This window comes from Diospyros lotus, chromosome 12 (genome assembly GCF_014633365.1).
Source record: "Diospyros lotus cultivar Yz01 chromosome 12, ASM1463336v1, whole genome shotgun sequence".
Taxonomy (NCBI): domain Eukaryota; kingdom Viridiplantae; phylum Streptophyta; class Magnoliopsida; order Ericales; family Ebenaceae; genus Diospyros; species Diospyros lotus.
This window is the reverse complement of record NC_068349.1, coordinates 22,717,136-22,734,469: the sequence shown is the minus strand read 5'-3', so window position 1 is coordinate 22,734,469 and position 17,334 is coordinate 22,717,136. Positions and strand designations below refer to the sequence as shown.

The 17,334-nt window shown below is 36.1% G+C and overlaps 1 protein-coding gene across 15 annotated transcripts in view; it reads right to left on the bottom strand.

The window, feature by feature from the left end:
• LOC127786696 (uncharacterized) overlaps positions 1-10,795 on the bottom strand; it is a 94,196-nt gene extending 83,401 nt beyond the window's left edge. For 11 of the 15 annotated variants that reach the window (XR_008020048.1, XR_008020047.1, XR_008020046.1 and 8 more), the window contains exons 1-4: positions 10,664-10,795; positions 10,300-10,573; positions 10,027-10,089; positions 9,803-9,923 (exon numbers count right to left, since the gene is read on the bottom strand). Coding sequence is in view for 11 of the 15 variants with exons in the window: in XM_052314286.1 (XP_052170246.1) it covers positions 9,803-9,923; positions 10,027-10,089; positions 10,300-10,573; positions 10,664-10,758 (553 nt within the window). In the remaining 4 variants the exon portion in view is untranslated. The remainder of the gene's footprint in view (positions 1-9,802; positions 9,924-10,026; positions 10,090-10,299; positions 10,574-10,663) is intronic. The other 4 variants (XM_052314291.1, XM_052314287.1, XM_052314283.1 and 1 more) reach the window with 3 other exon arrangements.
• Positions 10,796-17,334: the final 6,539 nt, after the last annotated feature.

Below are 17,334 nucleotides of genomic sequence, written 5' to 3'. Positions count from 1 at the left end.
TGAAGATAATGAATCATGAATGATATGAATGTGTTATTATTGATAATTTGATAGTTGTTTATGATTTTACAAGATTTTGAGTTTTTTTTCTAAAAGGTGCGCCTCGCTTCGCAAAGGCGCACCTCGCCTCATGTGCCTCGCACCTCAGGCTCCAGGACCTTTTGTGCCTCGCGCCTTTCAGAACTATGTTCAGGTGACATTGAGAAGATGTCTCATCTTCTTTTCTGATACTTCATTCTGTTGTGGAGTATCAATGCAAAAAGATTCATGAATAATGCCCTCTTGTTGGAAGTAATGATGCAAGTGATTATTGAAATAATCCCTTACATTATTAGTCCTAAAATTCCTGATAGAAGTGCCGAATTGAGTGTAAATCATTTTGCAAAAAGAGGGTAAAACAGACCCAATGGCAACCTTATCTTTTAGAAGAAACACCCAACACATACGAGTACAATCATCAATAAAGGATATGAACCATTTTTCTCCAGAACAATTTGATATCTTAGATGGCCCCCAAACATCAAAATGAATCAAATTAAATGGTTTTAAAGAAAATTTATTGTGGATTGGATAAGAGACTCGATGATGTTTAGCCATAATACATTCATCACATTGAAAGCTACTAGGAGTAGGATCTAGAGTATTGAACAAACTAGGAAACATCTGTTTTAACAAAACAAATGGGGGATGACCTAATCTAAAATGATGCAATCAAATAGTAGAGAGATCAAAAGTTGATTGGGTGGAATAAGCCATGCTATGTTGTCTCCTTTTAGAACAATTATTCTTTCTGAAACAAGCCAAAAAACAATCAAAAGGCTTGATTGATTTGGATAGAAACGTATGAGAAATTTATACATAATACACCTTAACTTTTCTCCTATAAATTAGGAGAGAATTTAAGTTCTTTATCCCTTGAAAACTAGGGGACCAATCTCCTAACTTTTAGGAGTAGATTTAACTTTAACTTTAAAAACTTAGAATTATCCTCCTGTTTTCTACAACACACACCTCCTTCCTTTAATCTTCGGCCATGTTTCTTCCTTTCTAACTTTGAATCATCAAATCCTCCCCCTCAAGCTAGAGAATAAATACAAATCATTCCCAGCTTGCCAACCAATGATTCAAGCCCCGGTATAGCCATAGCTTTTGTGAACACATCAGCAACCTAATTTATGGTAGGAATATAGGATAAGTTGATCCTTCCTTCCTCAATCTCCCTCTTTATAAAACTTTTATCTATTCTCACATGTTTTATCCAATCATGCTAAATCGGATTCTTCACAGTGTTGATAGCTAATTTGCTATCACTATATACCTTTGTTGGTTGAGATAAAGGTATCATCAAATCTTCCATTATCCTCTCTAGCCATATCACCTCACACATTCCTTAAGCTATGGCTCAGAATTCAGCTTCAACACTGTTGCGAGCAACCACCAATTGCTTTTTGCTCCTCCATGTTTACATTTCCCCACAGGTTGGTGCAATAACCAGATGTTGACGTGACATGATCTGGCCCAATCTGCATCCACAAACCCTTCAATTCCCCTTTCATTAGTTTTCTAGAACATTAAACCTTAGCCAGGTGTCCTTTTCAGATATCTTAAAACATGAAACACATCATTCATATGTTTTTGAGTAGGAGAATGCATGTACTAACTAACCACACTTACAGCATAGGCAATGTCTGCCCTAGTAAGTGAAATAAATCAATCTCCCAACCAGCCTTTGATACCTCTCTTTTTCTGCATGAGTATTACAATCCTTTTCTTCCGAATTCCAACCTTTCTCTAGGGGAATACCTACTGGTCTGCATGCTAACATCCATGTATCTTTCAATAGATCGAGTGTGTACTTTGTGAAATGAATAGGCCTTTTCTGCTTCAAGCCACCTCCATTCCTAAAAAATATTTCATGTTTCCTAGGTCTTTAACCTCAAACTCAGCCCTCAATTGTTTCTTCAAGTTGTTAATTTCCTGCATATCATCCCTGGTTACAATAATATCATCAACATGGATGATTAGAATAACTCTTTTTTCATTTTCAGTGGGTTTTATAAACAAGGTATGGTTAGCTTGTCCTTGTTTATACCCTAATCGGCTTAGAGTCATGTTAAATTTTTTTTAACCATGCCCTTGGAGACTGTTTTAAGCCATATAAGGACCTCTTGAGTTTGCACACACTCCCACTATTAGCTTTCTGTTCAAATCCTGGGGGGATCTTCATATAGATTTCCTCATCCAAATCACCATTAAGAAAAGCATTTTTAATGTCGAATTGAAGTAGAGGCCACTCTAAATTAACAACAAGAGATAATAGCACTCTAATAGAATTCAGCTTAGCAACAGGAGCAAAAATCTCCTCATAATCAATCCCAAAGGTTTGACTAAACCCTTGGGCTACCAATCTTGCTATATACCTCTTAACACTACCATTAGCATTATATTTCACGGCAGAGACCCACTTACATCCTACCACCTTCTTGTTTGGGGGGCAGTTTCACAACATCCCATGTATTATTCCCCATTAGGGCATTCATTTCCTCCATAACCACAACCTTCCACTTAGGATTACTCAGGGCACTTTGAATATCCCTTAAAATTTCAATGCTGTCAATATTTGCAACAAATCCTCTGAATTGAGAAGATAGTTGTGCATAAGTCAAAAGGTTGCAATAGGGTACTTAACACATGATCTTACCCCTTTTCTTAGAGCAATAGGAATGGCCTAGTCCATATCATCTTCCCTGGCAGTACTGCTATCAGTCCTGTCTGCCCTAGTAGCAGCGGTATCATTTAATGGACTAGCCTCTGGAAAAAATGGCTAACTTTGTTGAGGTTCCGGATGGCCTTTAGAATGTTTGGAATAAACAAGCGAAGGGCTATTTGGTTGTGAATGTGGAGGACAGTGGGGAACAGACACTGCTATTTCAAGTATTTCAGGTTTAGAGGTAATAGGAGTATTAGAACAAGAAGGAATAAGAGGAATAGGATTTGCCAGTGTGTTCTCAGGTGTAGAAGATGAAGATGCTCCCCCTTAAGAACATGATGATGGTGGAGGAGCAAGATGAGGAAAGGATAGGATCCAAGTTGGGGTTAAGAGGCACCTCTTGAGAACTACTGGATTAATAGAATGGTAGGTCCTCATAAAAGGTAACATCAGTAGAGATAAAAAAAAATTGGTTGTAGGGCAATAGCATTTGTACCCCTTTTGAGAAGGTGAATACCCAATAAAGATGCATTTTTGGGCCTTAGGATCTAACTTTATCCGTGATAGGCTATTGTTGTGGACATATGCAATGCACCCAAAGACTTTAGGATCAAGAGAAGAGAGATAGGGAGCATGGGGCACACAAAATGATGAAAGGAGTTTGGAACTTCAAGGTTTTAAAGGCAAGACGATTGATTAAATAGACAGCTGTGAGAACAACCTCTCCCCAATAAGAATGATGAACATTAGAAGTAAATATCATACCTCATGCCACTTCTAGGAGATGTTTATTCTTTCTTTCAGCCACCCCATTTTGTTAGGGTGTGTAAGGACATGAGCTTTGATGAACTATTCTATGTTCAACCAAGTAGTTAGTGAAATCATTAGAAAAATAATCTCAGTCATTATCAGTCCGAAGGATGTGAATAGAAGTCTGAAACATATTCAAAATGAATCTATGGAATCTTTTGAAAATGTTGCTAGCTTCTGATTTTTCCTTCATTAGATAAACCCAATAGGCTCCACAATGGTCATCGATAAATGTTACAAACCATCTAGAGCCGGTGATATTAGAAGGACCCCAAATATCACTATGTATCAGATGAAAGGGTTTTGAAGATTTACAAGATTGAATAGGATGATAAGATCTAGGCTATTTAGCAAGAGTGCATGGTTAACACGAAAAACTGTGCTCTTTATTAATAAAAATTTTGGGATACAAAGATTTAAGATAAGGAAAACTAGGATGTCCTAAACATTTATGCCATAACAAAACTTTGTTATTAGAAGTTACATTTAGAACTATCTTATTTGTAGGAGAGTTGGGAGGATCCCCTTCCTAATAGTAAAGACTACCCATTGCCTTAACACTGCCAATCACTCTCCACGAGACTTAATCCTGAAACAAAAAATGGGATGAAGAGAAAATTACACTATAGTTCATATCCTTAGTTACCCTACTAACTAATAAAAGATTGCATTTTAACCCTGGCACATGTAGGACAGATTTCAGCCTCAATGGTGGTACACACACCGTTCCAAAACCCAAAGCAAGGGATGTTGTACCATTGGCCATAGAGATGTTAATGGGTAATTTGCAAGATGTATAGTCAATCATTAGGGTTTCAGAACTTGTCATATGGTTAGATGCACCCATGTCTACAACCCACACATTCTTAGGAAGCCTTTTTGAAATGGAGGAGTGGAATAGAGTGTTACCTTGTAATGCTACAAATGTTGTGGGTTGAGTAGCAATACCTTGATTGAGTAGCCTATACAAGACCTGAATTTGTTCCTCAAAAAGATTTAGATTGGTACCGGTTTTAGGTTCTGTAGAAATTTCAGCAACATATGTTGATCTTGGTATTTTCTTTCTAATTCTTGGCTTCCAATTAGTTGGTTTTCCATGGATTTTCCAACATGTCTCCCTCATATGGTATGGTTTCTTACAATGATCGCACCACAATTTTTCCTTTCCCTGATTTCTTGGAAAGATCTCCCCCTGTCTAGTAGTGGCTAGTGCTAAGTTTTAATGGTTTATAATAAGATCAATTTGTTGCAACATGACTTTACGCCTGCTTTCTTCCCTCCTAACTTCTGCAAAAACTTCTCTAAGGGCTGGTAAGGGTTTTAAACCTAAAATCCTTCCCCTGACCTCATCAAAATCAGTGTTAAGCCCATATAAGAAATCAAAAATCCGATCCTTTTCTACCATATTACTGTACTTATGACTATTTGTAGGAGATTCCCAACTAATAGCATGGAATAGGTCCATTTCATGCCACAACTCTACCAAAATATTGAAATATTCAGTAACACTTAGATTACCTTGTTTAGTAGATCTTATGGCTAACCTGATTTCAAAGTATTGGGATGAATTTTCCAGGTCCAAGTACATCTCCTGGACTGAATCCCAGATCTCCTTTGTTGTTTTGTAGAAGAGATAAGTCCTGCCAATTCTAGGCTCCATAGAGTTTATCAACCATGCCATAATGGTTGAGTTCTCTGCCTCCCATACGCCATAGTTGGTTGCAGTTGTTGGTGGAGTAGGGATGGACCCCTTTTAAATATCCTTCCTTACCCTTCCCTTTAATCACCAACATCACCGATTGGAACCACTCTCTGAAATTACTCCCATTTAACTTATGTTGAGTAATTTGTAGAGGGGGATTATCAATGGAGACTGTGGGAAAATTTTGCTAAGAAGGAGAATGAGGGAGAGTGCTCGAAGAGCTGGTAGCTGAAGCTTCTATTAGGGTAGGATTAGGTTGGGCGTCGGCCATGGGTGAAACAAACAAAGGCTGGTTATGATCGTAAGGATGGCTCTAATACCATGAAACAAGCAAAAAACAATCAAAAGTCTTGATTGATTTGTATAGAAACGTATGAGAAATTTATACATAATACACCCTAACTTTTCTCCTATAAATTAAGAGAGAATTTAGGTTCTTTATTCCCTGAAAACTAGGGACCTATCTCCTAACTTTTAGGAGTAGATTTAGCTTTAACTTTAAACAGTTAGAATTATCCATTTGTTTTCTACAACACACGCCTCCCTCCTTTATCTTCGGCCACGTTCCTTCTTTTCTAACTCCGAATCATCCAACACTTTCCTTCCGAGATATAGAGCCCATTGTGTTCCTTAGCCACACCAATCATCCTCCCCGTGTCCTTAGCTTGAAACTTACACATGTGAGGAAAGAAAATAGAAAAGCAATTCAAGTCTTTAGTCAGTTTATGAATAGAAATCATACTTGTTAAACTTGGAACATGAAGGACTTGATTAAGTGGCAGCCAAGGGTTAAAAAGAACGATGCCTTTTCCAGAAATAGGAACAGAGGCTCCGTTTGCAATGGTAATTTGTTTAATGGTTTCAAGGGTTTCATAGGTTTCTAAAACATGGAGATGAGAGATCATATGATTAGTGGCTCCTGAATCAGAGATCCACATGTTATTCCTATCAGATTTAGAAGCAAAAAAAGTCCCATAGGTTGGGGTTTTACCTTGCTGCACCAGTGAGCAGGATGCTCCATCTTGAAATATTCGAAGAAAGGCCTTTAGCTTGCCTAGCTCCTTTGGATTTAACTAAGTAGGAGCAGCCTCAGCTGGGTCTCCTTTATCAGCTACTTCCTCTAGATCCTTATTGGAGAGATAGCTTTGATGCTTGATGTTTTTAAAGCCTACAATCCTGCTCAAGACTATTTTTTTCCCATACAATTTAAAGCATGTTCCCTAGTATGTCGTAACTTCTTGCAATAAGGGCACCATTGCCCCTCACGATTAGAACTACGGTTCTGGACTGTTGGTTCTCCAGATTTGATTCCCCCTCCTTCTTTGTTGCTAATCATTAGTGTTGAACCTTCAGAGCTATGCTCTGTAAGCATGGCACATCTTCGGTTTTCCTCACTCCTAATGATAACAAAAACTTCATTTAAATTAGGAAGTTTATCCCTACTGAGAACTTGAATCCTTACTTAACCAAACTTAGGATTTAGACTTGCTAGAAACTCAACAATCCGGTCTCTTTTGAAGATCTGATTGAGGGTGGCAACATTCTCACTACACACCATCCTTATAGCTTGATAGTGATCAAGCTCCAACCACAACCCTTTTCATCTTATTGTAGTACTTAGTGATTGTTGACTAACCTTGTTTAGTAGAGCTTATCTTAGTTTTTACCTCAAAAATCACCGAAGCATCCTTGACCTTGGAGTATGTTTGTTGAACTATCTCCCTTGTCATGCTGAAGAACATAAAATTCTTGTTGATTTCTGGCTGCATAGCACTCCATAGCCAAGACAAGATGCAGGAGTCTTCCACATCCCAGGCTGTGAAGGCTGGATCTGCCTCCTTTGGTGGAAGTCCTGTTAGGTGGTTGCCTTTCCCGCGACCTTTGAGAAACGTCTTGATAAGTTGCGCCCATTGAAGATAATTCCTACCATCTAACTGATAGGACTGATGAACACTAGGTAATTCACCAGCTACATTGGATTGATCAACTGGAACTACATCTCCAGATGTTATGGTAGAGGCAGCAACTTCAGAGGTTCCAGACATGATCTCCGGACAAGTTGAAAGAAGCAATAAAGGCTTTGATGAAATGAGAGGAGCTTTAGATAGAACAAAGAAGGGGTTGTGCAATAAAGTCATTAGGGTTTTAGGCGTATCAGGCTGAGATCGAGTGCTCTGATACCATGTAAAGAAAAAGAATACTTCTCCTTTCTTAATAAATCCAATATACACGAGCAAGGTCCTCTTATAGAGGATAGGAATGACCCAAAAAGAAACTATACAAATTTAGAAACAATAGACTATATAAACATTCCATCTACAAACACTACCAAAAAAACATATATACATTTTTAAGAAAGCTATGGTATTAAGAAAGTTTCCTAAGTTTAACTTAGGAAACTTCTTAATCTATCAAGGCAGTGGCCTCCTTGATTGATCTACTGCTCCTTGATTAGCCTGCCGTCAACCAGATTGATAAGGTATTGATATGGTAAGCTATTATCATGCATATGCACACATAGATCCCCATATATCACGAACATATCAACTCATATAATCCCACTATGCACAACAAAAATTAATCTCTACTTCTTTAACTCATAGTTTTACAATTGCTAAACCCAAAATTTCTAGGTTGCCTATGAATAGATATTTTTGAAATAAATATTAGAACTGTTTCTCATACGTCATTCCAATATAGTATATGAAAAAATTCTCACAAAATAATAAAAAATAAATGTATTTATCATGAAAAAAGGAGAAGAAGCAGTTATTCATTATTCTCATTATATGAATAAAGACATTATCTCACTTTTATCCCTATCAAATCGTTTTAGTTTCCCTCTTGAAATTTTCAAGCTAGAGTCCACTTGCCTTACCATATCATATTCGTGCCTTTTACTTTACCCCTTCCAAAAAGCAAGCAAAGTTCTCTAGAACTTTCATATTGCAATTTCTCTAAAGCCTATTTGACCAATGAGTCGCAACCTAGGAAAAATATTCAAAGTTTTAATCAAAGTGATATACCTTAAGAGCTAAATTTACTAGTCCTCTTTATTCAGTTCCTTTCACAAAAAAATGTAGAAAAAACATAGAAGATAAGTAAAGTTAAATGGGGTTATCTTCAATTCATGAACCATACTTGATAACCAATTATATGAAGCTCGATGCGTGCATATTTGGTTCTAAAAAATGATCCAAAGACCATCTGAAGGTAACATTTCATGAATTTGTGATCAAAGAGCACATAAATATTAATATTTTGGCATATAAGAGTAAAATAAGGGCAAAGGCATGCAATAGAGTTAATAGGCATTTGCCCAGAGGATCCTTAGGTTCCTCTAAAACCTATTGCTAAAATACCCCTAGAGAGAAGAACAATTTTACTTTGAAAAAACAAAACAAAACAAAATACGAATTCATTTAATTTGACCAAAGGCTTAGAATTTGCATGAGACATAATATGAAGATAAGGGCATCCACAATGCGTGAGGCTCTCCACTTTGTGAGGGTTGTGTAGCCTTCCCCTTGCCTGACCAGTAACCTTACCTTTGATGTTAAGATTCACCCTTAGAAATAATATACATCAACATATATAGCCTTTATCCCACTATGGGGTCAGCTACATAAATTCTAGACTTCCATGTATTTCTGTCTTTTGTCATATCTTCATTTAGGTCATACACTTCATATCAAACTTTAGTGTCTCTCCCAAAGTCTTCTTGGGTCCCTTAGAAATAATATGAAGAAAATAAATCTAATACGTACAAAACTGATTAGTCTAAATTAATTAAAGCTCAAAGAATGTGAACTTAGCATAAAGAGCACATACAACTATAGAGTCTCAAGACTTCACTCGTGAAAATTGTTACATAGCTTTAACTATGAAATTTTTCTTTCATATAAGTTCCAAGGCCAATCACAAATTCATAAGGCAAAATATAACATCCTGCAAGCTTAAGCCAAGAGATGGACCCAAGACAATTAAGGAGCTGAACCAAATTGAAGGTTTACAAACATGGTATCTGTCCGTCCTTTGTATTAAAATGATATGAACCAAAACCTGTCCAGAGGTTAACAGTTTAAATTAATACACAAAAAAAGTTTATGGATATGCATATAGCTTGATAGAACCCAATTTCAATACACTGTGCCGTGCCAATCCTGAGCTCACTTTCTATGGAGCAACAAAGTTTGGTCCAGCAAGTCCAATGAACAACCCAATTTCAATACACTGTGCCGTGCCAATCCAATTCAAGTTTGGTCTTCTCCATTCCTTAGAAACGGCACACATAAAAACAGAATAATACAGAATGCATTTCTAGCTTTAGATCTCGTGAATGGACATAGAAGCACCATGGGGAAAATAAGACTAAATCCAATATGAATGGGAATCTATTCATTTTTCCTTCTCTGGTAAGTCTACCAAAGAGAAAACTTTCTAATTGCACGTGAGAGATTTAGCTGGTGCTCTAGAAGAAAATGACAAGTATCAGAAATACTTTTATAATAATTATATGCAAGAGGAAAATACATCCAATTTAATCCAGTAAATAAACATGCTATGTGAACAATACTTGCCTCGAGGATGAAGTAATCCATTGCCATCAACCATCAGCAACTGGTAACATTCACAAGAAACTTGTGGCTCAGTCTCAGACTGATGACTTGTCAATGATTGTGTATAGCAAATTAGCAAAAGCTGCATTCACTAAAATAGCTTTTAAACTAGCTAGGTATATGAACAGCACTATAAACCTAAGTCAAAGGCATGATCAACTGATCAAGTGAAAAAACACAAGCACCTGGGGATAAAAAGGATGAGCACAATTCTTCATTTTCTCCAAAAGCTCTAGAAGAATTGGGGCCTAACATAACGAGAACAATTGAGTAGATCAAGAAGCAAATGGGTTCTCAGTTTTGTAATTGTTTACTTGAACTAATGACCCAAAAGCATGGCCTTTAAATAGAAACTGTCCATAAAAATGGTAGAAGTAAAGAGAAGACGTGGGGACTAAGAAGACGTCCAAATTTAATCTTGGAACAATTGACGACGAGAAATGGGTATGAAAAATGACCTCTCTGAAGGCAAGAAATCCAGGAATATAAGGGATGTTGAGCCTGGAAACGGAGTAATCATCATATACAACTTCGAGGGTGTGGAGATCCACAACCACAAGTGCACCACAAGCAACAGACGGATCATCCTTTGAGAAGCTAATATCAACTCCACCCACATATTTCAATAACACAACACCGGAGACCAATTGATCAGTCTTCTCTTCATTGTTCGGCAATTTCCATGTGAAATCATCTTCTGTGATTAGTCTTCTCTTCATTGAATCTTGAACCCTACATAAGAAAAAGGTCATCCACGAATTAGGAAATTTGTAGTGTCCTGCCAAGCGATTGAACCAAGAATGCATGTAATTGGGTACATACTCCATCCAATTGATTTGAATCTCCGGAGACCAACAAGTTTCGGCGGGAGATGCTTCCTTCCCATCACTTGAATGTCCATCCATAATCGACGCCATCGACAGGCGGAGAGGCCAGAAATGGTATTTGCACACTCCATTGTACATGTGATGAAATTAGTGAAATATTTTTCAATAATATTTAATTTTGTATTTCATTTTAATTATACATTACATTGTAAGTAGCCATAGCAAATGAGCCGAGCGGCCTATGGGCCGGTCCGCCTCACAGCCCGGCCCGGTACTGTAGCAGACGGGCCTGGCCGACCCACCCAGCAAAATAAGAGTCGTGCCGAGTTAGCGATACATGGCCCACGGCCCGGCCCACCAAAATGGCCTGTGGGTCAGCTCGCTAAAATGTTCCGGCCTGTTCCACCCAAAAATAAAAAAAATATTTAAAAAATTATGTTTGTAATTAGTAATTATAAATATATTTTAAATATAATAATTTAAAATTATGTTTACTATAAACATAATTTTATTGTAATGTTTACTGGAATGTTTATAAACATAATTATGTTTGTAAAATTATGTTTGTAAACATAATTTTACAAACATAAAAATTATAAGTAAACATTGTTACTTATAAACATATTTTAAAAAATATTAGTTATATTTGAGAAAAAAATAAAAAATTATATTTAAAAAATTAAAAATAAATGACTCATGGGCTGACTCAGACAGCCAAGCCCACTGGCCGACCCTACCCCGCCCGTTTTGACCCATTTATTAAGGGCTACGGGGCCATACCAGATCCCAATTTCCATTTCCCCGGCCCCGCCAAGCCCGACTCGTCTCCCTCGTGGGCTAAATTCGACCCAGCCCACCAAATGGGTGAGCCAAGCGGGATGCGAGTTGGCTCAGGCCGACTCGCCCATTTCCCATCTCTACATTGTAAGTCTGGTACTAATTGTTATTTGATCACATGGTTCCTCCGTAAGATCACAAAAAATGAGGGAGAAACACAAGTTTTTACTATGTGAAGTTCTAAATTAGATAGAAATAGAAATAGAAAACAATAGATAAGAAATAGAAATGAAAAATGTTATTTTTTAAAAAAAATAAAAAAACAAAAAAAATGCATAAATAAAAAATTTTATATATAATTTTTAATATAAAAATAATTATTTAATTTAAAAATAAACATAAATTTCATAATGTATCCAAACAAATTCTGAAAATAAATTTTTAAAAAAATTAAGAATTTTGACTTAGAAACAGAAAAAATTTCATTTTTATTTGTGAATAGAAATACATTTTCAAATCAAAAATGCTTTTTTGATATTTTTCTAATATTATGAAATGGTCATGAAAGTTTTTTGAAATTGTAAAAGTACTCCAAAAACTTTTTTAGGTGTTTCGAAAATGAAAATGCTAAAACGATGTTCCAAAAAATTTTCATACATCAGAGGTTAAGTTTACAAATTATCTGTGTATAAAAATATCAATTAATTTACTTAAAATTAAGTCTATATCGTTATTATATCAAGTAGGTTAGCCCAAGCCTGCCTATCAACTAGAGTCATGTTAGGTTTAAAAATTTTAAACTCAACTCAACTTAATTTTTTTTAAATAAGTTATTTATAAAATCAATTTTAAAATAAAATAGAAATTGTAATAAAATTAGAAAAGTTATGATTTAGAGATGATTGTTATGGATTTAAAATATTTTAATTTAAGATTAGTGAACAAGTTTTATGTATTTTAATTTTTATTATAAACATCGAATTTGAAAATTTATTCCCATTTGGTGGAAATTGAAATTTAGATCTAAAAAATGGTGAGAATTTAAATTTCAAATTTAAAACTTAAATTTTAAAATGATTATATAACACTTAAGAAAATAATTATATATGTAAATAAATATAAGGCCAAAAACCATAGTCCAGTTTAGTATCTATCATTTTTCTGAGCCAAATGAATACCTATGTAGGAACCCAAAGCTATGGACCCATAACAAGATGACATAAATGGCAAAACCCATTAAAACATTACACATCCTCCTTGATATTGACAACGGAAGCCACACTCATACATTTTTACTCATAGACAAACATAATAGTATTCACATGCTCGCTTAAACAAGAGAAACTCAATATTACACACCACATCAGGATCCATAAACCCACTATATCCCCTCAGGGTACAATCTAAAACATAAACAAACATAATTTAATATTACACAACACAAAACACCCCCAAGGACCTTTGAATGAGACGGCTTTATACACACTGTTACCCCATGGATCCTGACTCACTTCGCTCGCCCTCTACTTTAGCCTTATCCTTACCTGGAATGATGCAAGCAAACATGAGCCACAAGGCCCAACAAGTATAACTGGAATAAAGTGAGCATAAGAGTCATGGGTATCAAGAAGCAAAAGAGACATGAATGCTATTTAGCATACTTTCACATGATAAAATGATGATGCATGCATCCATGCTCATATTATGCAGTACTTTTTATAACTATAAACATGGGACTAAAGTCCGAAACCTTGGTACTGAAGTCCATAACATAAACTTGGGACCGAAGCCCAACTTTGAGCTCAACACTTTCTCTACGGATATATCCTGCGGACTTGTCCGCTGCGCGCATCATGAGGCCTTTACATATTTTTTTAAAAACCATTTTCATGTACATGCTCCATGCGTTATCATAACATGCATATTCATAATAACTGACATGCAATTAACGAAGCAAGATGCAAAATGGGACAACATTCATGCAAGACAACATCAAACCCATGTATGTCCATAATAAAGCATCATCCCCAAGGAAAGATAGGGTGATACAAACCATATTTGAGATTCAATAGGTATAAATGTAAATCATGGAATAATTTACTGGCAATGAGGAATAACTTGTAAAATAGAAAAATAACATGGAATTTAGAAAATTAAGAGGTAGGATCTTGCAATGACAAGAGTTAGAAAATAGAATTTGTAATTTAAAACATAACTTGAGAAAAAAGGAACTGAACTTGTAAAATAGGAGAAGAACTTGCAATTTAAAAGATCAGGAACTAAGAGCTTGCATATTAATAAGAAAACTGAGATCTTGTCTCTTAAATTGAACAAAGAGGAAGAAGAACTTGCCTTAATAGGAATAAGAACTTGCAAATTAAAAACATGAATTGAGAAAAGGGAGAAACTGAACTTGCATATTAATAAAAACTGAGACTTTGCTCTTTAATTGAAACAAAGAGGAAAAAAAACTTACAAAAACTAGGAAGAGAACTTGCCTTAATTATTTTCCTTAACTCTTACAGCGTACCGGGGTTGTTGGTGACTCAACCGAATCCCAAACCACCAAAAATCCACCTTCTCTCCCTCCCCAAACTCTCTCTCACTCAAGCATCAATGGCCTATTTATAGGCTAAGGGGGGTAAGAGAGGGGGTAGGGCACATGGGAGAAATTTTACATTTTTTTTTTTTTTACCAAAAAATTTAAGCTGGACGCGTGGTTGCAGGAGGCAACCACATGGGCGCGCAGCAGGGCCGCACAGGGCCCTGCATGGCATGCTCAGCCGCGCCTGGCCGTGCGGCCTCGCGCATGTGGGCCACGTGGTCACGCGCGCGCTTGGCTGCGCGTATGCGGCCCGCATGGTATGCGCGCGGGCCTGAGCCTGGCTGCTCGATTTTGTTTTTAAAAAAAAAAACACCATAAAATAATTATAACCTCAAATAATTATTTTTTAATCCCTAAAAACATACCAAATTTAATATTTTCCATTAATCTCCATAAAACCTCACATAACTCAATAAATTACCCTAAAGCCTTTAAATCCTCAAATCACTTCAAATGCCAAAATTAAAAATTGTCAATTATCTCAAATTTCGAGATGTTACAACCTAAATTTTCAAAATCATGTCAACTCAATATGCATCATTAGTTAGTCGTTATCTATGATTAGAAGGTGGATATCAAATTAGCTTATTTTTTAAAAATTTAAAAATATTTTAGGAAGAGAAGGGAAAATATAATTACCAATTATTGGTATTGAGTCTGTTGATAACCTTTGTAAAAATCTTCTATGTTTATGATGGTTGTTTAAACTATTATGTTTTAGGTTTTATGGAAAGATGTTAACAACCATGAAGTTGGAATTCATCCAGATATTGATGAGATAAATGGAGCTAGAAAAGATGCAAAAGATCCTTTAAGCCTACAAAGAGGTCCAATCACCCTGGCAAAGACAAAGAAAATGAGAGACACTCAATGGGCTAATTGAAGACATTCGAGCCAAACAAGCCTTTAGTGATGCATCTACCAATTGGAAGACAACAAGTGGAAGTCAAATCTCTGTCCATTTAATCAGCATGCTAGTCGACCTAAATTGATGCATCAACCCATTAGAAGATGACATGTGGTAGCCAAGCTCATGCTTATGTGTAGCTAGCCAAAAATAGTTGTTTAATTTGTAATTTTAATTTGTTAAATTGTATTTATAGGCATGGGGAGGGAGGGAGCCAGCCATTAAGGTGGTGGGGTGTGTGTGTGGCTAGTAGTTATTAAGCATTTGGGTAGTGGGTAGTTATTGAGCATTTGGGTAGTGGGTAGTTATTAGGTTTATGGATAGTTATTTTAGATTGGTAGTTATTTCATATTTGTTTTTCTATTTAAAGGGAATTGTAAACACCTCAAAAGGTTGATTAATTTCATGCTTCTTGAAAGGAGAACTTTCCCACTTGGCTTTTCCAAGAATTCAAGACTTTTCAAGATTGTTCTAATCTTGTGGCGTCCAATTTTCAAGGCTTATCAATCCCAACTTTTTTCTCTTATTCTGGAGTGTGGTGTCTATATTATTCTTTTTCTTATTTTGTTTTGTTTACTTGAATCTGATTTAGCTTTCTTGGGATGATGCTCATTTTTTTTGTGGGTTTTTGGATGCAACTAAAGGGATCTTCATCTGCTTGCATTAGATATTAGGCATTTGTGCTTCAATTATACCATTTCCTAATCATAACCAAGTAAGTTTACTACTCTGGTGATGATTTCTTGACCTTGATGTAACGACCCTCCCTTCTCCTGCATGCCATTATTTTCAATTTTTTTTTCATCACAAATTTCTCAATATAAAATTTTCATATATAAATATATTCAACATTCCACATGAAAGCTAAGGAAAGGTAACTTAACACTTGTGAAAATTAGAATTGAAATCTAAAGGATCATAATTTCATACAAACACTACTATTCTCAACAACCAATACATTACAATATCCGATAGGGGAAATAACTTATAACACTGGGCTTCAAATATGAATTGAAACTAAACTATGCTTCGACCACTCCTTTTCTTTTCTTATTGCTCGATTCACCTAGAACGTAGAATATTTCAGGGACAAAAATTCAAATTAGGAGATGAATCTTCTAAATGGGGGTTAAAATAAGTTTTATGAATGAATGAAGCAAATATATGAATAAACTGACACCCTAGCATAGCTTCCACCAGCATTCTAGCCCTAGCACGAAACCCTAGGCAGTCATCTAGGCAATTCTCACTCTGGGGAAAATCCGTCCCCGGCGCGAGAGACTTTTGTGGCTTTTCGACAATTCTTACTTGGGGAAATACAGCTATGCTACTAGGACAACTTCCCACCCTATCATGGATGACACAAGTATCGATATGCCAATAATATCATGCCAAACGAAATATCACAATTATCAAGACAAGATAACATGTACAAACATGATAAGATGTACACAAATCGTATATAATTTGACAATCATCGTGAAAATCATGCTCAATTTAGGCAAAACATATCACATATAAATTTTTGGAGAAAATCACTCACCTTAATTTAACTTCTCAAGCTTTCTCGATATGCATGCCCTAACATCGAAATGTGTGCCCAAATAATTTTCTAGCCATATTTTTTAAAAAAATTAATAAAACTAAATTTCCCAATTTTCCAAAAACATTTTGAATTTTTTTTTGAATTTTTCTCTATTTTTTTTTTTCCTTTTTTCCTCTTTTTTTTTTTTTTTTCCCATTTTCTTACCTACACACCCGCACCCGCACCCACGCACTTAACGCTGCCTTTAAATGCCCGATTCTGGTCATCTTTTTTATCCTCTCCTTCACCTTCGACGATTGGTTTTGGCTTGTTTTCTTTGATTTTCTTTTTCCTTCTTGGCCTACTCGACCTTCCAAACACGATGACATACCTATTAGTTTGAAACAACTGGCGAACACCCTTGATTTGGCAGTTTAAATCTCAGTTTCAATGAATGTTGATTTTTTGGCCAAGCTTGGAATCACCCTCAAATCAACATGAAAACTCACCTAATTCTCCATAAATTATCTCCACAACTTAGAGAACAAAAGCCCTTTATCAAAAACCCTCAATTTTTCCCATAACACTTGGATTACACGACTTTATTTTGAAGAAATCCTCGGCCCGACCTCGACTATTTATAGCCATTTTCGATCGCCTCTCCAAACAATCCCGGCCTTGCCTTGCACCAGAAGGCCTAGGTCTAGGCCATGATGGCTTGAGACACCCTCAACAATGATCATTCGACCTCCCCGCCGGCAGCTAGTGCGGCGTTAATTGCTTTACAGGGTTCACACTATATTTGCAATTCTGCCTTTCTTCTTTAACTTTCTTGCACTTTCACCCCCTTGC